The sequence below is a fragment of the Lepidochelys kempii genome, chromosome 1, assembly GCF_965140265.1.
Source record: "Lepidochelys kempii isolate rLepKem1 chromosome 1, rLepKem1.hap2, whole genome shotgun sequence".
Lineage (NCBI taxonomy): Eukaryota > Metazoa > Chordata > Testudines > Cheloniidae > Lepidochelys > Lepidochelys kempii.
In genome coordinates, this window is record NC_133256.1 from 57,446,057 (window position 1) to 57,470,349 (window position 24,293).

Here is a 24,293-nt window from a genome sequence, read left to right on the forward strand (position 1 = left end):
CCAATGTAGCTATCACAATATAATTTGAGTGGAGACCAAACCTAAGCTGTATGTGAGGCTGAGATACGCCCAGCCAGTCTCAAGACTGGAATGCTTAGCGCCACTTTTAATTCTCATCTCCACTATCAGCCACACCAGGCAAATCTCAGCTGTAACACAATTATATAATCGTGGGGATAAAGGATATGTTTTACTCTAGCCAGATTATCTTCCGAGTTCCATTATAACTCCCTCCTTTCATACAGTATGTTCATAACTTGTTCAACATTTGTCTTTTGGCAGGAAAGTGTTTACTACCCCACAATTTTCTGAAAATTAAGGGTTTTTTTAAAAATAGATTTCTTCTCCATTTCAGAAAATCAGCCTCAGAACATAAACCAGTCAGCTGCTGCCACTGCTACCACCTTGTTCACCAAGCACAAATCTTTACCAAAAACAGCAGCTGTGTGAATTCACCTCCAACGCCCATATTTATCACGTCAGTATGAATGTCACATGCACACTTATAGGGGGATTTAAACATTATCATCATCAAGCCCAGGTAGTTTTGCTTACTTTTAAAAAAGGAATTTTAGTCTAAATATATCTATATCCAATGCTAATGGCTATTTATGCTAATGAGTTAAGTTTCTTGTAATCAAACTGAATGACATATGCTACTAGGTCTTTTCACACTGATCACAACTAAGGCTGAAAATTCTGAGAGAAATATTTGTTGCTAGTTTTGTTCAGGCCTACATTTGACCACTGCCTATTGCACTATGTATAGTCCTTTATTTTGGGGTATCTCTGGAGTTCCTCACTCTGGAAGAGTGAGAATCCTGTGATGGTATTTTTAAAGAAGGTAGAATTTGTAATCTTGCAGTAATTTGAAGTTACCATCGCATACGATTCTCATCCACAGAGTTTGGGAGATAATGTTTTTCAGGTGGTTTTGATGTTAAAATTCTGTGTGAGAGAGGTTTATGCAGAACTAGCAAAAGTTAAACAACTGGATTTGTTTGATAGGTGGGCTGCATTAATCTGTCAGTTAGGATCTATGTAGTGTGCTAACTTTGCCTGAGCGTGACTGGAAGTTCAGCCAGAGCTGGAAGGCATGAGTCTCCTATGCTTAAGGACTGTTTTTGTTTTTCTTGTAAGTTTACTGTTGGTAAAGACTATAAAAGAAGTAGTGGGCATCGAACTCAAGACAGAAGATGTCTGTAGTGGGTCTTATGTTTTTGCTTTGTTTATTCCTGTTAAGAGCCTGAATAAAATATAGCCTGCCAGGAATTGTGGACATTCTGGTTTATACAACAGCTTCAATAAAATGTTTTCCAGTTACCAGCTTTGCCACAAATACAGATTGATTCGTGGTAGGTTTAACTGTGTAAAGGCCATTTTTAATCCAATTTAAAAAAAAAAGTTAATACATTTTATGCTTCATAAATGCTTACTGCTTAAGGCCTCAGTCCAGCAATTGTAACACATGTAGGTAGACTGTTGCACCCACACTGAGCTCCAATGAAGTAAAGAGGGCTCTCTGTGAGGTACAGCAGTCCACAGTTTAGTCAATTGCAAAAGTACGGCCTAAATCTTGAGAATATTTATATATCCAAGAGCAGATTAACCAGGCTGAATTAAATTTAAAACTGAGGTGGTGTAGAATTACTTCTAGAGAGATTCGCTTGATTTTGTGGCCTTTATATTACTGTAGCATTAATACAAGTAAATAACCTATTGAAATCAGAGGAATGAAGCATTGTTTAAAATTGTACTTTAATAATGAGCTTCCTGGGGATGAACTTGCTACTCTTCTCAAAATAAAGTTTAAATAAAATTTAACAAACAACTGTATATCCTATATTAAGATGACTTTTAAACAAAAGGCCTATTGTGAACTTTGGAAATCCTATTAAGTCACTTTTTCTTGTGAAACACACCTTAATCCATTTATAGGCTTCTTCTAAAGTTGACACTGGAACTGCAGTACAGTGAAAGGACACTTACGTGATCTTAAACATTTTAGAATGAACCACAGTATATTTAACTATTTTTAATTACTCTAATTACCTCTGGAAGTCCATTTGAAGTTACAATACCAACAGAATTCAAAAATGGAATAAAGCTTGTGAAATATACATTTTTGACCTGGAAAAAGCAAAATGGCATAACATTACCAATATACAGAGGTACTAAACATACGTTATTTTTACAAACAAGACACCAGCAAAACAAATTGACTGTGCTAAGCTTATTATAAGCTATTCTTAAATTACCTCAGAGAGTACTTAACTTCAGTCAGAAATAAAGCACTATCCTCACAGCTGAAGATTTAAGTTAATTACTAAACTGTGTGAACATCTATATCCACCACTAAAAAAATGAAGGGTCAAACTGGGGGGGAAAGAAATAATGGTACTCTTTCAACCTCCAGTCTCTTCAGTTTCTGCCCACAGTAGACTGTGCAGATATTCATCGTATCCCTCTCTTACATGCTTATATGCTGATTAAAAGAGCAGTTACCTTATAGTGACTGTGGTTATTTAAGAGTCACATGTGCGTCCTATTCATAGTGTGCGAGTGGCCCAGCACAGTAGCTTGGTGTTTCCACTATCCCCATCCTGTAAGAATCATGCTCACACTTCATGTCCTTGCACTCCCTCTCCCGAGGACATAAAGTGAGCAATGACCCCAACTGCCCCTCAGTTTCTTCACTGCTCAGAATCCAAAATATTTTAAGACTCCAAGCTCCAGGGAAGGGAGGGGGGCGACTTGGGATCCACATGTGAAGACATCTCGAAGATTCAGTTACTATTAGATAAAGTGACGTTCCTCCTTTGTACTCCACATATGGATCCCACTTTTGGTGATGAGCTAGAAGTAACCTCAAATGGAGATGGGAACTAAAGTTATTTCGGGAAGGAGAGGGGAAAAGATTGCAAAACCACCCTTCCAAAATGGGCACTTCTACTAGAAGCACTCACTAACAAATAATGTTTTGTAAACATCTGAGCTAAAGTTCAGGCAACTGCTCTGCAAGTCTGCAGTATTGGTACTTGACTTTGACATGATACCGAAGTCGCTTCTGCTCTGGTAGAACGAGTTCAAATGTTTGAAAGGAGACTTAATATATGCACTTCAAGTATAATCAGATACCCATTTTGAGATGAAGTCTTTGAGATGAAGCAGCCATTCCCTGGGATTTATTACCATAATCAATAAAAAATCTTGAAGTTTTACAGGAAGATTTATTTCTACCCAGATAGTAAAACAATGAATCTTTTCACATCCAAGGTATGTAATTTAGCTTCAGCTGGAGACTAACAAGGTCTTGGAAAGAAAATTGGTAAAAGAAGAAATTGATATGAAAGTCAACAATATTTTTGGAATAAAAGATGGATGACATCTCATAGTTACCCTGTCCATATGAAAAACTGTAAGGAAGGTTAATCATTAATGCTTGTAATTCACTTACCTTACATGCTAAGGTAATTGCTGCTAATAATGCCACCTTCACGGATTAGAAGTGAATTGGACAGATTGATAAGTATTCAAAAGGGGGTTCCATTAGAGGGGGGAAGCACTAGATTTAAATCCCATGTTGGAGCAATCTTTTTTTATAGAAGGACACAAAAAAACAGGTCTCTCAAATCTGCTTACTGATGAGAGAAAACCAAAACCTTCTATAAGTAGATGAAAAATTGACAGCACTGCCAAATCTACCTTAATTGAAGAACCAAACTGGAATGTTTTAACTACAAATAACCTAAGATTTTTGGACTAGAACACTGAGAAATGGTGTGACCCTTCAACAATACCCATAAGGAGATATGCTTCCATTTTGAAGTATATGTAATTCTTGCAGAATATTTCCTGCTCTGAAGTAAGCTATTCTGTACTTCTGAAGAATATTCTCTACCTAATAAAGACATCCAGAAACCACCCAAGCTATGAGATGAAGTAACGCTAGATTTGGGTGAAAAACTAAGCCGTGGTTCTGCAATATCATGTTGTACTGAAACAGAAGCATGATAAATTGATGATCGGACAAAATCAGGAGTTACAAAAACCAGAATTGGCCAGGACAAGTGGGAGCTATCAGTATAACCTCAAGCTCCTTGCCTTATCTTCCTTAACACCCCTGGAATTAGAAAAAGCAGAGGAAAGGCATACGTCAAATGGAATGACCAGCAAATCATGAAAGCATCCACTATAGAACCCGGACTCTTTCCCGCTTGAGAACAAAACAGATGCTTTGAAGCAACACATCTATCTGAAGAAACCCTCCCACCTTTAGAAGATTTGGCCAATAATGAATAATTTAACTCCACTCATGAGACAGTCACTTTTCTACTAAGTGAGTCTGCTAAGCCACTGCTCTCCCCTGCGAGGTGGAGAGCTATCAAATTGATATGATTCTGGATACACCATTCTTGCAGATCTGTGGCTTCTTGACATAGATCTGATCTTGCGCCTCTCTGTTTATGTAGTGGGCTGCTGTGGAGTTGTTTATGAGAATCTGGATGAAAGAATCTTTGATCAGTGGTAGAAATGCCTTGCTAGCTAGACTCAAACATTTATGTGTATGTAGGACTCCCCATGAGGCCACAGACTGAGCTGGCATCAGACCTATATGTGCTCCCCAGTGTTTCTTGGATACATCAGAATTGTGGATGGTATTGGAACAGCAAATGGTATTCCCACATGTACAATTTTCTTTTGTTGTCCCATCACTTCAAAGAATTTAAAAGTGAGGAGTCCTGGATTTGTGCTGGCCCACCTTGATTATCATGCACGTTGTAAGGAGAGTGATCACTTTAGATAAGCTATTACCAGCAGGAGAGTGGGGTGGGAGGAGGTATTGTTTCATGGTCTCTGTGTATATAATGTCTTCTGCAGTTTCCACAGTATGCATCCGATGAAGTGAGCTGTAGCTCACGAAAGCTTATGCTCAAATTGGTTAGTCTCTTAGGTGCCACAAGTACTCCTTTTCTTTTTGCGAATACAGACTAACACAGCTGTTACTCTGAAACCTGTCAGAATTGATAGTGAATTCCTAAAGCCACAAATCAAAGATGCTTCTTATGTGCATGGCATGTCAACACAGGAAAATAAGCATCCTGTAACTCAAGGGCAATGAACCAATGCAAGGGATCTCAAGCAGGAATAACTGGAGCAAGAGTTGCCATATGAAAGTTGGTTCAATCTAATGTATTTGTTTAGATTCCTGATGTTTAAGATTGGATGGCAACCTCCTTTCTCTTTTGGTATAAGAAAATAGGGGAATAGAAGCCCTTTCCCGCAAATTCTTGTGTTACCAATCCTATCACTCCTAGACTGATTAGGTCAAGTATTTTTTGACTCAGCACTCTTGAGAATGATCCCTGAATAGAGACCAGGAAAGGGTATGAATGGGAGAAAGGGAATGAAACTTAACATCCCTGATGATCTGCAGAACCCATTGGTTTGAGGTGATAGCCATCCAAACCTCTTGGGAAAAGGACAGGTGGGAACCAAACAAAGGAAGGAAGGACTACAGATCCTTGTAGATTAGTCCAAGATCATCAATCATGGCATCAAATCTAACGTCTCTGCATCGGTTCTAACTGTGCGGCTACCAAGAACAGAGATAGAGTTCATCTCTTTTTAGATTGATCAGAAGATTTGTTAAAAAAAATGAGGAAGGCACAATATTTTTATATCTCAAGGAAGGAGGATGGCGGATGAAATGTCTCCTTCCTGCAAGCTGGCATATGTAAACCTAGAGATCAGAGTGGATCCTGAATCTTAACAGAGACTCATCATATGGAGAACCATAGGAGATATTTTAAAGTATCAATAGGGCTTCTGTCGTCAACTGTTCATCTGACTAAAAACATACTAATTGACTCGGAGCAAAAAAAAATTGTAATTTTTTTTTAAAATTAGAAGCAACACACACTAGTAAACACTAAAGCCACAATAGCTCAGTATTGGCTATCCTAACAACTAACTATAAAGAGAACATCAATGTCGTTCCATTTGCTAGGCTTAGGGTAGTCCAAAGGAATTGAATGGCAGTTGGGATTGTTGAGAGTATAATACCCTAGGGAAGGAGTGTACAACCCTTACTAGAAACTACTAATGAAAACATTGCAAGCGGCTGGACTGGGGCACACCACAAGTAGAATCCACACGTCGAGTACTCAAAGAAAAACTAAGTCAGATGCTTTATTTCACAGTTAAGTCTCCCATATCAAAAGGCAACTGCATGCACTCAAATAGCAAAAGGGAGATTTTTAAACAGAGGAAGAAATATTGAGAAAGGGATAACACTACTGACCACTGGATTTAAACAGACTGATGATCAGGTAAAAAACTAAAAATTGTTTACTGCTGCCTCAATTAATAATATCAGGTTTTAATCATAGTTTTGGATATCGCCTTGCTTGATGGACATTACACCAAGATTTAAGATTGTGAATTTTTCAAAAAGCACAAATCTTACCTCATCTAAGTTACAACCATATTCTTTACAAAGGACTTCAATAACTTTTGTATCTGTGTCAGTTTGTTTTGATGTACGTGTACTCCTGTTCTGACCTCGCCTTGGTGCTCGAGTTGAGCCATTAATAGACAGTGCACTCACATGAGATTCTGTAAAAGACAGTCAGCATCACCACAGGATTTAAAAAAACAAAAAACCACAAGTTTAACTAAAAACCAAATACTTCTGACCTTTACATTTAAGCCACAAAAGAGGGTGACATGGTTTTAAGAACAGAGTCTACAAAATGTTATACAGTAGAACAGGAAGCACACTTATGGTTTATATGCTGAGAAAGGAGTTGCATCATACAAAGTCCACATGAACAGAAAACTAATGAGAGACTGTCTGCATAAGTCTTTGGACATTGTGTATTTAAAGCTACTTATGTATGGAATTTAACACTACTCAGCACTTTTCATCCACAGCTTCCAAGTCATTTTGCAAATGGTGGGTAAGCATTAGTTTCCTGTAACATCCAGAGTTAGGCCGCAAGTGAAGACCACATTTCCCAAAAGCTCTACAAAGAAGGTTACTTACTTGTAACCGGAGTTCTTCGAGATGGACTTTGCATATTCACACTCTTGGAATCCACCCACTGGGTGTAGCAAGACAGCTGTACCTTCTAGTAGTGGTGCCTGTTAGGAGTGGCTCACCCTCCGTTTCTCCTCCCACCGACAACCCCCATGCAGACTCAAGGGGCATGGCACGGGCATTGGTGCCACTGCCCTCAGTTCTTTCCAACCTCTAAAGTTCAATACCAAGTAAATACAAAATTAGGACTCAGCAGGAACAGAAAAGGCAGGCAGGGAGTGTGAATATGCAGAGTGCATCTCAGAGAACTTCGGTTACAAGTAACCAACCTTTGTTTGTTCTTTGAGTGTCCTCTGCAAATTCCTACTCTTGGGATAGTTTGACAAGCAGTACATCAATAAAGGCAAGAGAGAGCAGAGTCGTAATTGAATGATTGAAGTACTGCTCTGTCAAAATGAACTTCAGATCTCGATCAAGATCCAGTACTTAATTTGTGCCAGGGCTTGCCAAGGCCAGCTGATTAACCATATTACTTAGCTGTGAAAGAAATACCTTGAGAGCCAGATGGATCACACTCAATTCTCTGAGGACATGCTATGGATGCAACCACCAAATTACAGAAAGCCGACTGCCATTCGGTACTCTATTTTAAGCCAGTTTTGGTGCTGCCTCATTCTGAGCCTGGTACATGGAATTGCATATATGTTGTAGAGGCCATGAGACCCAATAACATTAGAAAATACATCTGAAAGGGCTGTAGCATCAGCCTCTGTATGGAAATGGTTATTTTCAAAAACCTCCCTGCGAAAGAAAAGCTTTTCTTTCAGAGTTGAAGACTGATTGAAAAAGGGACTTCTCCTGGTTTATCAAGACACAAGATTTTGAAATGAGAGCAGGCCACCTCAATGGCTTCTTCTAATTCTTCTTTGGACTGGCCCTTCAGTAGTCAATCTTCTAAGTAAGAGAAGATAAAAACCCTTGCTTCCTCAGATGAGATGCTACTGGAGCCAGACATTTGATAAAAACGGAGGACGCAGAGGAGCGGCCAAAAGGTAAGGCTCTGTATTGAAGTGGTCTGAATCAAGGACAAAAGGTAGATATTTGCAGTGGGATAGCCTTAGAGAGATATGCCCCTTTGAGGTCAGAGAAGCAAATTTATCTAGAGTAGACAGACAAAATGATTAAAGCCAGAGACAGCATTCTGAAGTTTCCTGACTCATCTGTTTAGAGCTCCGAGATCTAAAATTGGTCTGAGGCCTTTGGGGATTAGAAAGTAACAGAAATAGAAACCTTTGTTTCTGGAGTTCAGAGGTACTTGTTCTACGGCATTCAGATGAGCCTGTACTTCCTTTATTAACAGTACCTCCTGAAAAGGGAGGGAAAATGGGAGTTGAATGGAGGAAGGGCTTTGACTTTGATGTACAGCCTCTCTTTACTGTATCTAAAACCCATCTGTAATACCGTTAGTTTCCATGCACTGTAAAACTTGGACAGTCTCCAAAACCACAGATGGGATCTTCCAAGATTGGTTAGAAGCTGTTGACTAACATGTCAAACTTGTGCTAGGCATTCAGTTAGGAAGATGTGACTGAGGAATTCTTTGACCTGTCTTGTGTCTGCAAAGTCATTTGCTGTTTAGGATACTGTTAAGAACAGCCATGGGGGTCAGATTAATGATCCATCTAGCCCAGTATCCTGTCTTCCACCAGTGGCCAATGCCAGATGCAAGCAGGAATTAACAGAACTGGACCATTATTAAGAGATCCGTTCCCTGTCATCCAGTCCCAGCTTTTAGCAATCAGAGGTTTAGGGACACCCACAGCGTGGCCTTGCAACCATGACCATGTTGGCTAATAACCATTGATGGATCTATCTTCCATGAACTTACCTCATTCTTTTTTGAGCCCAGTTATAGTTTTAGCCTTCACAACATCTGCTGGCAACGAGTTCCACGGGTTGACTACATGTGTGAAGTAGTACTTCCTTTTGGTTGTTTTAAACCTGCTGCCTATTCACTTCGTTAGTTCTTGTGTTATGTGAAGGAGTAAACAACATTTCCTCATTCACTTTCTCCACCCTATTTATCATTTTGTAGACCTCTATCATATTCCCCCCTTGTTTGTTTTTTTTCCAAGCTGAAAAGTCCCAGTTTTATTAATTTCTCCTCATAGGGAAGCTGTTCCATATCCTTAATCATTTTTGTTGTCCTTCTCTGTACCCTTTTCAATTCTAATATATCTTTTTTGAGAGGGAGCAACAAGAATGGCACACAATATTCAAGGTGGGGATGTACCATAGATTTATATAGAGGCATTATGATATTTTCTGTTGTCTTATCTGTCCCGTTCCTATTGGTACCTAACAGTTAGCGTTGACTGTTACTGCACATTGAGTTCTCTGAAAACATTCGCTATCTATCCACTTTGACTCCAAGATCTTTCTTGAGTGGTAACAGCTAATTTAGATCCCATCATTTTGTACATATAGTTGGAATTATCTTTTCCGATATGCATTATTTTGCATTTATCAACATTGAATTTCATTTGCCACTTTTGTTGCCGTCAATCCAGTTTTGCAAGATCCCTTTGTAGCTCTTCGGAGTCTGCTTTGGACTTAACTATCTTGAGTAATTTTGTATCATCTGCAAATTTTGCCACCTCACTGTTCACCCCTGTTCCTAGATCATTTATGAATATGTTGAATAGGACTGGTCCCAGAACAGAACCCTGTGGGACATCACTATTTACCTCTCTCCATTCTGAAAACTGACCATTTATTCCTACCCTTGGTTTTGTATCTTTTAACCATAATCCCAAATTATTATTGTGTTTTCTGTGTTTGTAGCCAGGATGGGATACAGAGATGAAACTTTTAGACACCACTAATGACTGCTTCATGGATCAAATAGTCCTGGAACCCTCAAAGATTGAGGCAATTCTTGACTTAGTCCTTATAGGCACACAGGATCTGGTCCAAGAGGTTATAGCTGAACCTCTTGGCAATAGTGATTATAATCTAAATACCAAAGAAACCAAATACAGTAGTATTTAACTACACAAAAATGAGGAGGCTATTTAAATAGAAATTAAAAGGAACAGTCACAAGTGAAATGCCTACAAGCTGCATGGAAACTATTTAAAACTCCATAAAAGAGGACCTGACTAACTGTATATCCCTAATAATAATTAAAAAAAAAACACAGCAAGAGGACCAAAAAATGCCACCATGGCTAACCAGAGTAAAAGAGGTGATTAGAGACAAAGACCGCTTTTAAAAACTGGACGTCAGATCCTAGTGAGGAAAATAGAACGGAGCATAAACTATGGCAAATCAAGTGTAAAAGTATCATTAGGCAGGCCAAAAAAGAATTTGCAGAGGAACTAGCAAAAGACACAAACAGCACATTCTTTAAAGTACATCAGAAGCAGGAAGCCTTCTAAATAATCAGTGGGGCCACTGAAAGAATTGGATGCTAAAGGAGCACTTAAGGAAGACAAGGTGATAGTGGAGAAGCTAAATGAGTCTTTGCATCTGTTTTCACTGTAAAAGATGTGAGGGTGTTTCCCACACCTGAACCATTCTTTTTAGGTGACAAATCTGAGAAACTGTCCCAGATTTGGAACAAATTGATAAATAGTAATAAGTCATCAGGACCAGACGGTATTCACCCAAGAGTTCCACAGGAACTCAAATATGATATTGCAGAACTATTAACTGTGATATATAGCCTATTGCTTCAGTACTGATGACTGGTGGATAGCTAATGTAATACCAATTTTAAAAAAAGCTCCAGAGCAATTTACAGACCAGTAAGTTTAACTTCATTACCAGGCAGACTGGTTGAAACAATAGTGTAGAACAGAATTAACAGATACATAGATGAACACAATTCATTGGAGAAGGGTCAACATGGCTTTTATAAAGGGAAATTGTGCCTCACTAATAGAATTATTTGAGGATGTCAACAAGCATGTAGACAAGGGTAATCCAGTGGATATAGTGTACTTCGACTTTCAGAAAGCCTTTGACAAGTTCCCTCACAAAGGAGTATTAAGCGAAGTAGGCATTCATTGGATAAGGGAGAAGGTTCTCTCATGGATCAGTAATGGGTTAAAAGAAAGATCTTGGGAGTCATTGTGGATAGTTTCTGAAAACATCCACTCAATGTGCAGCGGCAGTCAAAAAAGCTAAGAGAATGTTGGGAATCATTAAGATAGATCTAGATAACACAACAGAAAATATCCTGTTTGCCTCTATATAAATCTATAGTATGCCCACGCCCACATCTTGAATACTGCTTGCAGATATGGTTGACCCATCTCAAAAAAGATACACTGGAATTGGAAAAGGTTCAGAAAAGGGCAACAAAAATGATTAGAGGTACGGAACAGCTTCCATATGAGGAGAGATTAATATGATTGGGACTTTTCAGGTTGGAAAAGAGATGACTAAGGGGGATATGATTGAGGTCTATAAAATCATGACTGGTGTGGAGAAAGTAAATAAGGATGTGTTATTTACTCCTCCTCATAACACAAGGTCACCAAATGAAATTAATAGGCAACAGATTTAAAAACAAACAAAATGAAGTATTTCTTCACACAACACACAGTCAACCTGTGGAACTCCTTGCCAGAGGACATTGTGAAGGCCAAGACAATAACAGCGTTCAAAAAAGAATAGATAAATTCATGGAGGATAGGTCTATCCATTTCTATTAGCCAGGATGGGCAGGAATGGTGGCCCTAGCCTCTGTTTGCCAGAAGCTGGGAATGGGAAACGGGATGGATCACTCGATTACCTGTTCTGTTCATTCCCTCTGGGGCACCTAGCATTGGCCACTGTTGGATGACAGGATACTGGGCCAAATGGACCTTTCGTCTGACCAGTATGGCTGTTCTTATGTTATTTCAACTATCCTCATATTTACTGGGAACATTTCACTTCTCCCTGAGAATTTCACAATTGTTATCACCATCCTGATCAGGTAGTCGGTAGTATAATCCTACTGCTATACTCTTATTAATGAAACATGGAATTTCTATTCATGGAGATTCCGTGGTACTGTTTGATTCACTTAAGATTTTATTTATACTTGACTAGGCTTTCTTTCACATCTAGTGCTTACAAAATTTTTGATATTTGAAGTGGTCTGCCTTCATGTGATGTACGGCTATCTTTTCTGATTATAATAAGAGGAAGAGGAAAATGGGATACGGCCTGTGATTCCTGAACACAGGTGTTTACATCCTCCTCCTATAGGAATTCTGCCTCCTTAACTATCTTGCTGTGTGTCAAGGTTCCTTCCACACTCTGAACTTTAGGGTACAGATGTGGGGACCTGCATGAAAACCTCTTAAGCTTACTTTTACCAGCTTAGGTTAAAACTTCCCCAAGGTACAAACTATTTAACCCTTTTGCCCCTGGAATTCCACTGCCACCACCAAACTTTATCTGGGTTCCTGGAAAAAATGTGGTTTGGACACGTCTTTCCCCCCAAAATCCTCCCAACCCTTGCACCCCACTTCCTGGGGAAGGTTTGGTAAAAATCCTCACCAATTTGCATAGGTGTCCACAGACCCAAACCCTTGGATCTTAGGGCAATGAAAAAGCATTCAGTTTTCTTACAAGACGACTTTTAATAGAAGTAAAGGAATCACCTCTGTAAAATCAGGATGGTAGATACCTTACAGGGTAATTAGATTCAAAACATGGAGAATCCCTCTAGGCAAAACCTTAAGTTACAAAAAAGACACAGACAGGAATAAGAAAAGGAGTACTTGTGGCACCTTAGAGACTAACCAATTTATTTGAGCATAAGCTTTCGTGAGCTACAGCTCACTTCATCGGATGCATACTGTGGAAAACACAGAAGATGTTTGGTTTTATACACACAAATCATGAAAAAATGGGTGTGTATCACTACAAAAGGTTCTCTCTCTCTCCCCACCCCACTCTCCTGCTGGTAATAGCTTATGTAAAGTGATCAGTCTCCTTACAATGTGTATGATGATCAACGTGGGCCACTTCCAGCACAAATCCAGGGTTTAACAAGAACGTCTGAGGAAGGGGGTGGGGGGTGATGGAAAACAAGGGGAAATAGGTTACCTTGGATAATGACTTAGCCACTCCCAGTCTCTATTCAAGCCTAAGTTAACTGTATCCAATTTGCAAATGAATTCCAATTCAGCAGTCTCTCGCTGGAGTCTGGATTTGAAGTTTTTCTGTGTAATATCGCAACTTTCATGTCTGTAATCGCGTGACCAGAGAGATTGAAGTGTTCTCCGACTGGTTTATGAATGTTATAATTCTTGACATCTGATTTGTGTCCATTATTCTTTTACGTAGAGACTGTCCAGTTTGACCAATGTACATGGCAGAGGGGCATTGCTGGCACGATGGCATATATCACATTGGTGGATGTGCAGGTGAATGAGCCTCTGATAGTGTAGCTGATGTTATTAGGCCCTGTGATGGTGTCCCCTGAATAGATATGTGGGCACAGTTGGCAACGGGCTTTGTTGCAAGGATAGGTTCCTGGGTTAGTGGTTCTGTTGTGTGGTGTGTGGTTGCTGGTGAGTATTTGCTTCAGGTTGGGGGGCTGTCTGTAGGCAAGGACTGGCCTGTCTCCCAAGATTTGTGCGAGTGTTGGGTCATCCTTCAGGACAGGTTGTAGATCCTTGATAATCCAGACTCCAGCGAGAGACTGCTGAATTGGAATTCATTTGCAAATTGGATACAATTAACTTAGGCTTGAATAGAGACTGGGAGTGGCTAAGTCATTATCCAAGGTAACCTATTTCCCCTTGTTTTCCATCACCCCCCACCCCCTTCCTCAGACGTTCTTGTTAAACCCTGGATTTGTGCTGGAAATGACCCACCTTGATCATCATACACATTGTAAGGAGACTGATCAATTTACATAAGCTATTACCAGCAGGAGAGTGGGGTGGGAGGAGAGAAAACCTTTTGTAGTGATACACACCCATTTTTTCATGATGTGTGTGTATAAAAACAAACATCATCTTTATTTTCCACAGTATGTATCCGATGAAGTGAGCTGTAGCTCACGAAAGCTTATGCTCAAATAAATTGGTTAGTCTCTAAGGTGCCACAAGTACTCCTTTTCTTTTTGCGAATACAGACTAACATGGCTGTTACTCTGAAACAGACAGGAATATTCATTCTATTCAGCACAGCTATTTTCTCAGCCATTTCAAGAAATCATAATCTAACACATACCTAGCTAGATTACTTACTAAGTTCTAAGACTCCATTCCTGTTCTGTCTCCGGCAAAAGCATCATACAGACACAGACCCTTTGTTTTTCTCCCTCCTCCCAGATTTTGAAAGTATCTTGTCTCCTCATTGGTCATTTTGGTCAGGTGCCACCGAGGTTACCTTTAGCTTCTCAACCCTTTACAGGTAAGAGGATTTTTCCTCTGGCCAGGAGGGATTTTAAAGGGGTTTACCCTTCCCTTTATATTTACGACACTATGGATCACGCCTTTCAGTTTTCCCAGTGTCTTCTCCATTTTTGCATTAAATAAATTATCCCCTTCAAAGGGTACATCTTCTATTTTAAAGCCAGGATTCAATGGGAGAGAAGATAAACATAACCAAATATGACAGGTTTCAGAGTAACAGCCGTGTTAGTCTGTATTCGCAAAAAGAAAAGGAGTACTTGTGGCACCTTAGAGACTAACCAGTTTATTTGAGCATGAGCTTTCGTGAGCTACAGCTCGCTTCATCGGATGCATCCGATGAATCCGATGAAGCGAGCTGTAGCTCACGAAAGCTCATGCTCAAATAAACTGGTTAGTCTCTAAGGCGCCACAAGTACTCCTTTTCTTATAACCAAATATGTCTTTGCAGAGCTACTTCAGAGGCCAATGACCTTGAGGCAGTAGCAGAAACATCAGATGATGCCTTAGAGCATGCTTGGCCACATTTTGGCCCTCTTTATCAAGGGCTGATATTAAATTTTATTTTGCTCTTCTGGTAAAACATTTAATAAAGACAGATATAGTCTCCCATAAACTGATATCTATCCATAACTGCTTAGTAGCTAGTTACGCATTTGTTTAAGGAGGATGAAGAAAATGATTTTCTGCCCAGAGAATCCATTTTTTTCCTTTCTTTATCCATGGGGGTAGAAAGTTGAAAAGCTGATCTAGACTTTTGCTGTGTTGCTGCTATAATGAGTTTGACTGAGGGTGCACATGAAAACAATAAACCCATCCTGTGGGATCTGACATAATTTGTCTGCCTTTTTAGAGACTGGTTGACACAAAGATGGTTTGGATCAAGGGATTTTGAAGTTGCCACAGCCATTCTAATACAGGCAAGGAGAATTTAGCCTTGGCAGTAGACCCCAGAATATGAAAAAAAATGGATGCAAGTTCTCCTCCAAAGCTACTGATGGCATTCTGTAACTCATATCCACAGACTGCATTGGAAGATGCTCCAGCACCAGAGAATTCAACATTCTAGACTGGGAAAGGGAAGGAGAAGAAGTTGGCCGGTACAGCTGGGATATTCAAGGAGGCAATAGGCCAGTCCTGCCAACTTCCCTAAGCTGGTATCATATTCCCCTGAAGGATACAGTGGGACTCTGGCATTACCTCATGCATAACAACTTTGCTTGGGAGAAGGCTGTCTGACATAATCATAGGACCCAGTTCAACCTCCAATTGTGGATCACATACTGAAGCCTTTGGTACCCCAAGAACAGGAATATGCAGAGGACGCTCGAAGAACCACCTGGAATTTCCATTCAATAAAAAATTATAAATTTTACACAATTTTGGAACAAAAAACCTAACATTTTGAAATTTTCCACATTAGAAAATTTCAGATGTTTGTTTCATTAAGGTCAAAACCATGTTTTGTTTTGTTTTTTAAAAGGTCAAAGTAGTTTAATTTCATCTTTACTGAATTGACTTTTATAAATTATATGTTGCATTATATCAAGGTATAAACTATTATACTATAAATTAAAAAATAAAGTAAAATTTTACATTTTAAATTGGTATTCTAGATTGGTAATTGTCAGTTTGGTGATTGGTAACTGTTCAGTCAAAGTTTTTGCCCAGCTGTTCTACTTTAGTAGTCTCATCTTAGTCCCCTTTTGTTTTATTCATATCAAAATTTAAAGCCTTTCCACTGTCACCAGGACTTGACTATTACAGTGTGTTACTGATCAGGATTGAGAACCTCTGACAGACTTGTGAGAGAGCTTAAGCAGTGCCTGTGGAAACTGTGGCTGGCACTCATCTGGAATATTAATGTAATACTTTGCATATTGTCAACTGTTAATATTGAATTTGTGATTAAAATATCTATTTTTCTTAAAGCTCCAGCTTTTGGAGTCAAGTGATATCAGAATCTCACCTTTCACATTAAAACAGGTTTCTAGTTCTCATAGTTGCATTTGAAAAAAATAATAATAATGTGAACTCTTAAGAGTCAAAGAGAAGGCACAGAACCCAGATTTTACTTATTTATTTTTATAAAAAGCTCAACTTTTGGGGCCAGACTCAGGATTTTTGAATGTTTAAGCTTGGCAGTACCATGTATAGTGTCTATCCTACATCAATACACTTTACAAAGGATAAATTTAAACTCTTATCAGCTTTGGGGAGCCATATCTTAACCCCAAGGCTATTCTTTCTCCATTACTTATTTACATTGTTAAAATTGTCCTTAGAATAAAAAGGGAGTCTTTTTGACCATTAAAGTTCAAATGGAGTAGGGATAACAAGACCACCAATAATCCATCCATTTGAAGCTATTCATCAATGAATAATCAGACAAATTCACGTTATCCATACAAGTTATGGATCAAGACAAAAAAAGCAAGGACATTACTGACAATATCCTTCACCAATCCTGTTAAAGGAAAAACCCAATTAACTCCAGCTTTTTTTCCCTTGTTCATATACCCTACTTTCTAATATTGCAATATACCTTTAAAATCTGTGTCCCCTGGTGGAAGATACCCAACATAAAAATGAAGTACTATCCAAAGTTACACAAGACTGTTGTGACACTACTTATAGTGTTCTTAGTAACATTTCCCAAGTTTTAAATGTATAAGGACAACATACTAAAAGTTACTGTTTAGAGAAGTTTATGATTTTCAACAGGAATGAACATTTACTAATGTAAGAGTTCGACTTAAGTCAGCTCAAAGTCAAACCAAGGAAAGAGGAGGTTACTTACCCGTAACTAGAAGTTCGAGATGTGCGGTCCCTATTTGTATTCCACTGAGGGTTTATGCATGCGCACATGTCCAGAGTCAGAGAATTTGTCAGTAGTGTCCGTTGGTCTGCACATGCACCCTTGGCTCGCCTCATGGTTTCGTCGGAAGTAATAAAGAGTGGGGTGGACCGACTGCATCTCCAGTTGCTTCACCACCACATATCCAACAGATCCATAGCAGAAGACAAGGAGGTGGGAAGTGGAATACAGATAGGGAATGCACATCTCAAAGAACCTCCAATTACAGGTAAATAACATCCTGTTCTTCAAGTGATGGTACCTATAGTATTCCACTGAGTGTGATTAACAAGCACTATCTAAGTCAGATGAGGTTGTGAGGATGAAGACGGAATGTTTGAGTAGAGGACAGTCACACCAAAAGAGGCATCCACCAAGTCCTGCATCAAGGCACAATGCGTAGCAAAAGGTGTGTAATGAACTCCAAGTGGCTGCTCTATATATGTCCCCAAGCAGCGCAGCACATCACAGAGGGAGGCTAGGGTTGAACCCTGGGCTCTTGTGAATTGGGCCAGCATCCCAAGCAGGTCTGATAACAGAAAGTAATGAACCCCGAAATCCACTTGGAGATTCTTGGTGTGAAGATTGCCTACCCTTTAACTCTTACAGCTATTACGACCGGGGAGAAGGAGTGCGGGGGGGGAGGGGCGGAAGAGACTTTCCTGATTGGCCTTGTCTTCTGTAGGTAGAAGGCCCAGGACCAATGGACATCAAGGGAGTGGAATCACCATTCGTCTTCCAAGGAGTGAGGCTTCAGAAAGAAAGCAAGTAAGCAAATGGATCGATTAACATGAAACTGGGAGATGACCTTTGGCCGAAATTTGGGGTGCAGGTGCAGGAAGACTTCCTCCTTTCATGACTTTCCATAAAGGTGGTCCGCCATCAGGGTCTCAAGTTCACCAAACCTTCTTGCCAAAGTGATAGCAAAAAGGAAAGTGACTCATGAAAAAGAGGGACACATGGCACAATGCCAGCAGTCCAACAGGTGATTACAGTAGTGCAGGTAGAACTAGGCTGAGGTCCCACTGGAGAGTGAGGGGTTGAATGGGTTGGGAGGTTACATGAGGCCTTTCCAAAACCTAGCAGTCAACAGAAGTGGAAAGATGGAATTTTCTTCCACAGGGGGTGGACAGTGCTATCTGTTGCTCAGTGGACCTTGAGAGAGTTGAAAGCGAGACCTGATGCCTTCAAGGACAGGAGGTAATCCAGAAGAAGGGGAATCCCACCACTTCTGGGGAAAGCCCATTTTGTTGGGCCCAGGAGGCAAAGTGTTTCCACTTGGCCCGGTAGCAATGCCTAGTGGACTCTTTCTTGCTGCTAGAGAGGATGTTCTGCACCTCTGATGAACATGCCAGTTCTAGAGAAGATGTTCATACAAATACAATGCTCTGAGAAGACACTTGTGAATTGGGATGTCTGATCTTGTACTGTGTCAGTAGATTGGGGAAAGTAGGGATGAAAATTGAGGGATGGACAGTCATGCAGAGGAGGTTAGGAAATCAGAATGGTCTGGGCCAGCAAGGGGTGATCAGGATGACTGTCGCTCTGCCTCGTCTGATCTTGCGGCATACTCATGGTTGGAGTGGAAGAGGTAAGGCATAGTTGATCTGGTCTGACCAGGGGAGTATGAGAGCATTGCCCCGAGAGGGGAGATCAAGACACCCTCCGTCCCCGTGGCAGTATGTGCTTCCATTTGTTGTTGATGGGCGATGCAAAGAGATCTGTGGTTGGAGACCCCCCACTTGTCAAAGATGTCACGTACCACAGTATCATGGAGTTCCCACTCGTGGTCAATCACAAACTGCCTGCTGAGCAAGTCTGCAATCACGTTGTGTCCCCGGGAGATAGAATGTAGATAAGAGGATCTGGTGCGTGATGCACCAATTCCAGAGGTTGACTGCGTCTGAACACAGTTGACACAGTAAACACTGGAGATGTTGTCAGACATAAGAACATAATGGGAACTGATGAATGGGAGAAATACGTGGCATGCCTTCCTTATAGCCCTGAGTTCCAAAATATTGATGTGCATCCTGGATTCCCAAGGAGTCCATGTTCCCTGTGTCATGTGATTGCCCATATGCACTCCCCAACTTATGAGGGATGAGTTGGTGATGATTGTCTTGTCCGGGGAAATGGGGAGAAAGGGAACCCCTATGCAAACCTGTCATGGGTCTGTCCACCAGCAGATGGAAGAGAGTAACAAGGTCGATGGCATGATGCATGGGTGAGTAAATCTTCTGGAGCCACATCTGGAAGCAGCGAAGGTGGAGGCAAGTGAAAGCAGTAATGTATGTGCACGAAGCCATGTGGCCAAGGAGGGATAGGTAGGTCCTGGCTAGGACAAAATTGTTGACATGGGCTATGAGTTCTTGCAGAGTCTGGAACCTCTGCATTTGTAGGCAGGCTCATGCTGTGACCGAGTTAATGTAGGCCCCTATAAAGTCTAGGGGTTGTTTGGTCCAAGGTTGATTTTTCGACATTGATGCGGACTCCAATGGAGGAAAGGAGCCTGAGCTACATGGAGGTTGAAACTTGGGATTCGCATCTGGATCGGGCCGCCAGGAGCCAGTTATCAAGATAAGGGAACACAAGGACCCCATAATGTCTGAGGTATGCCACCATTACTGAGAAAACGTTGGTGAAGATCCTGGGAGCAGTGGTGAGTCCTCATGTAAGGACCCTGTACCTGAAAATGGTGCGAGCTGACCATGAACCTCAGATCCTGTCTGTGGGCTGTATGAAAGTCTATGTGAAAGTAGACATCTTGCATACTGAGAGCTGTTAACCACATGCCTTTTTCTAATGATGGGATGATCGCTCCTAACTTGACCATAAGAAACTTGGGCTTGAGGATGAAGCAACTGAGAAGGCACAGGTACAGAATAGGTCTCCATTGGCCTTTCTTTTTGGGTATTAGGAAGTTGAACAAGAATGCCATCCTCTCGTACTCCAGAGGACCCATTATATCGCTCCTCTTTGTAGTAAGGAGTTCACCTCTAGAGTGAGGATGTTGTCGTGAGAGTGATCCCTGAGGAGGGATGCGGGAAGCGGCTGTGGATGAGACAGCATGATGAACTCAATCATATAGCCATGTGGATGACATTTTGAACCCACTTGTCCATTTTTATTGCACTCCAAGCTGGTAGAAAGAGTGCCCGACGACCCCAGAAAGGAGTGGGGTGGTTCTGTGGCAGTAAGGGAGGCTCTCTAAAGCAGTTCTAAACCAGGGGTCTGGGGCCCAACTGGGGGGGGTTGCAAACAGCTTTCAGAGGGTCAGACATACAAGGCCGGCATTAGACTTGCTGGGGCCCAGGGCAGAAAGCCTAACCCCCATCACCTGGGGCTGAAGCCCAGGGCTCCAAGCCCCACCACCCAGGTCTGAAGCCGAAGCCTGAGCAAATTAGCTTTGCAGGGCCCCCTGTGGTATGGGGCCCCTGGCAATTGCTCTGCTTGCTATCTCCTAACACTGGCCCTGGCTTTTATATGCAGAAAAAGAGTTATTGTGGCACAGGTGGGCCATAGATTTTTTTATTGTATGTTTGGGGGGGGGGGGGGGAACGACTTAGAAAAAGGTTGAGAACCCCTGCTCTAGAGTTCCTCAGAAAGATCTTTTTTGTGGAAATTGCATCTGGCAGGAAGAAGATTGTGAAGGTGGACCCAGAGAACAATATCTTTGAGCCTTCTGACACACTTCCATGATGGTTCGTATGGCCTCAGATAGAAAAACTGGAGGTTGTGTAACATTGTGTGGGCGGTGGACAGTAAAATTTATGCTTGGGAGCAGGTGTGTAAATACCCAGGGAAGAAAGTGTAGCCCTCTAATCTTTGAGGGTGTGGAGAGAATCATCCGTTTTCTGGTAAAAAGATGGGACTCATTGAAAGGGAGGTTTTCAGTCATATTTTGCAATGCCCTGAGGAAATCAGAGGAACGGAGCCACAATTCCCTCCGCATGACTATGCCTGAAGTCACAGAGTGCGATGAAGTATCTGTCACATCCACAGGTGATAGAAGAGATGTCCTTGCTACCAGTTTCCTTTCCTCTATTGCCTAGAAGTGGGTCCTGTCTTGCCACAGCAGTTTTTCAGCCAAGTCCTCTAGTTCACTGTAATTCAGGAAATTGTATCTGGCAAGTAATCCCTGATACTTCAAAATCCTGAACTGAACGCTGGCTGAGAAGACCTTGCAAGCCAAAAGGTCCAACCACTTACCCTCCTTATTGGATTAAATGGAGCATGGGTCTTGTTGTTTGGACTGTCCCGTTGCTACCTAGGCTACAAGCGAATTGAGGGGGTGCAAGAAAAGAAACTCAGATCCCTTAACTGGTACATAGTAGCGTTCTTCTACCCCCTTGAGGGTAGGAGTATTGTGGCTGGTGTATGCCAAACTGTTCTAGGTGGCTCAAGGGTGATATTGTTAATTGGCAGAGTAACTCTACCCAGCGCTGATGAGCGAAAGATGTCCAGCAGCTTATGTTGAGTGCCTTGGATCTCCTCCAGAGGGATGTGAAGCTCTCCTGCCACTTTACACAGGAGATCCAGGCCAGCATGACAGAGCCAGAGGATGTTACAGTGGGCCCCACGGTATGGGGAACCAGTGGCTCTGTGACAGTTTGAATGGAGGAATATTGCCACAATATAGAAGGCTTCCTCAGATATTCATAGTGGCGGTAATCGATGGACAGTCCCTGCCCCAATTGGTCTCCTCCAAAGATGAAGACTTGGGACACCTGTTCCATCAGCAATACCGTCAGAGCTGGTGGAAGCATACAGACCATCGGAGCATGGGGTGTCTCAGCTGTGGCATGTCATAAATGGGAGATATAGTCTCCCTAAATAGAAGGTCCCAGAAGGCATGGAGACCTCAGCTTTCCTAGGACAAATACTTCCTGGGGGTGCTGGTGCTTTTCCTGACCTCCCTTGTATTAAGGGTACTCTTTCTGCACCAGGAACCAGAGCAGTAGTTTTCCCCAGAGCAGACAGTTCTCGCAATCTATGGGGCGCTGATACTGACAGGATATGCAGTTCGGTACCTGATATGGTGGATCTGTCAGCTTGTGCTATCTCTTCTTGTGTTTTAGAAGATGTTCCCTCCCCATGACTGGAACTCATGGAAGAAGTGTCCCCACTCTTAGGTTTGGGGGAAAACTCACTACCATGCTTATGTGCACGCTTCCTTACCTCCCGACTAGGCCCCAGCGCGGAGTCCACAGTGGTGGTCTGCCGGTGCCACACTCAGACTCTGTAGCTGGAGGCACACTCCTAGCTCTCAGGCCGATGTACCAGGGAGCTTCCCAGCCTAGGTCAGAATGAGGTCTCATGGCAACTTCCATGAGGTGCTTCCAGAGGTGGACGGCCCAGCCTTCTTGGGTAAGGCTGGGGAAGGACTGCACCTGGATGCAATGTGGTGAGAAGGAATTGGAGATGCGGTTGGTCCATCCCACCATCACCCAGACGAAACCATGAGGTAAAGCCAAGGGCACATGCATCGACCACTGGACACTACTACTTTCAAATTCTCCAGCTACGGACGCATGGTGCACATGTGTAAATCCTCAGTGGACTACAATAGGGACCATCACTCAAAGAAGAACAAAAAGTATCTATATAGCAAAATTCTGTACACACCTTTTCATTCTGAATTATGATTCCAACCACCTTTTACTCCATCTACCCACCCCTCTTTCCTTCTTCTCTTCATGGCCGCAAATTCTGTCCCCTATACTGTTAGACTGGACTGCAGCTGAAAATTCTGCAGTGAGGTGATGCCATCACATTACTATACATCAAGAAAGCTCTGTAAAATCATGCCACCATCCACCTCTTTCATTTATGTAATATCCCAGTCAAAATTTAAATAATGCTTTTCAATCCAATTTCTCAAGTCCCTTGTACATTCAGTAGCAGTATTGCTGATACACTACCAAGCCATTAGAGTACTCCTTTGGGGGTGGGAAGGCAGTAAAGGGAGCGGAGGGATAGTAAAAATGGAAGACTTAATATATTAAATATATTGCCATGTTCTGTTTCATTCAATAACCCAAAATTTAAACACAATTGTGACGTAGGTTAAGATAGAACAGAAGATTCAGTGTGCATCAGTGTGCATAGAATAGAGCATTCAGTGTGGGTGCTGTTGAAGCCCCTAAGGAGACTGAAGTTGACTTCTTTATGAACCTAAGCTTCTGAACACAAGATTAAAATCCTTACTGTATGGCTCCTTGAGCATTGCTGGTGGTGATAGTTTGATAAAATAATCAAGGACACATAAGAGTAACTGAAAAGAGATCACCAGGTCATCTTCCATCTGCAATACTTTTCCTGAAAATGTAAAAAAAGAAGAATTTTATGAGTGAATGCTTGGAGTTTAAAATAAAATTATTCCTGACAGAAGGAATATTTGGATGTTTCACCTCAAAACCACTGTTAACGGATTCTGGATGTGAGCATGTCTGAAGTTTGATGTATTTAACCATGCATGATTTGCAAGGATTTATCACTCTGGAAATACATATGTAATTCACATTTTTTTTCTTAAACTGTGCATGAAGTTCTTACTTTCCAGCATATGACTTCCCCCCCCACATCTTTTACTCAAGAATAATGACACTGTAGACAAGTACTTTGCCTTCACATATCACTATTTTATATTTATGTAATTTTTCCCCCTTTTCTCTTCTCCAATTACTACTTAAACTTGGTTTTACAAAAAATACATAATTTCTCTTCATTTATACAGAGTCAGTTAAAAGCACAGCAATTGTTATATTCCAAGCTCAGGTTAGTCAGGCTGTTCAAACAGTCTTCGTGATAGGTGATATACTTACAAGTTACAGAAGTAGAAGTAGTAACAGCACTTGAAAAATTAACAGTATACAGTGTATACAGTTTAACAGTTATCCTTACCACTAGGACTAGAAGGGTACCACGTAGGCTCGCTTCCAGCCTCAGTTTGACTGAGCTCATCTAC

The 24,293-nt window shown here is 41.3% G+C and overlaps 1 protein-coding gene across 5 annotated transcripts in view; it reads right to left on the reverse strand.

Annotated features, from left to right (window-relative positions):
- The window catches only part of RB1 (RB transcriptional corepressor 1), a 172,314-nt gene that overhangs the window by 116,974 nt on the left and 31,047 nt on the right, over positions 1-24,293 (reverse strand). For all 5 annotated transcript variants that reach the window (XM_073343945.1, XM_073343935.1, XM_073343928.1 and 2 more), the window contains 3 exons: positions 23,534-23,644; positions 6,470-6,618; positions 2,053-2,130 (listed from right to left, as the gene is read on the reverse strand). In XM_073343945.1, the coding sequence (XP_073200046.1) occupies positions 2,053-2,130; positions 6,470-6,618; positions 23,534-23,644 (338 nt within the window). The remainder of the gene's footprint in view (positions 1-2,052; positions 2,131-6,469; positions 6,619-23,533; positions 23,645-24,293) is intronic.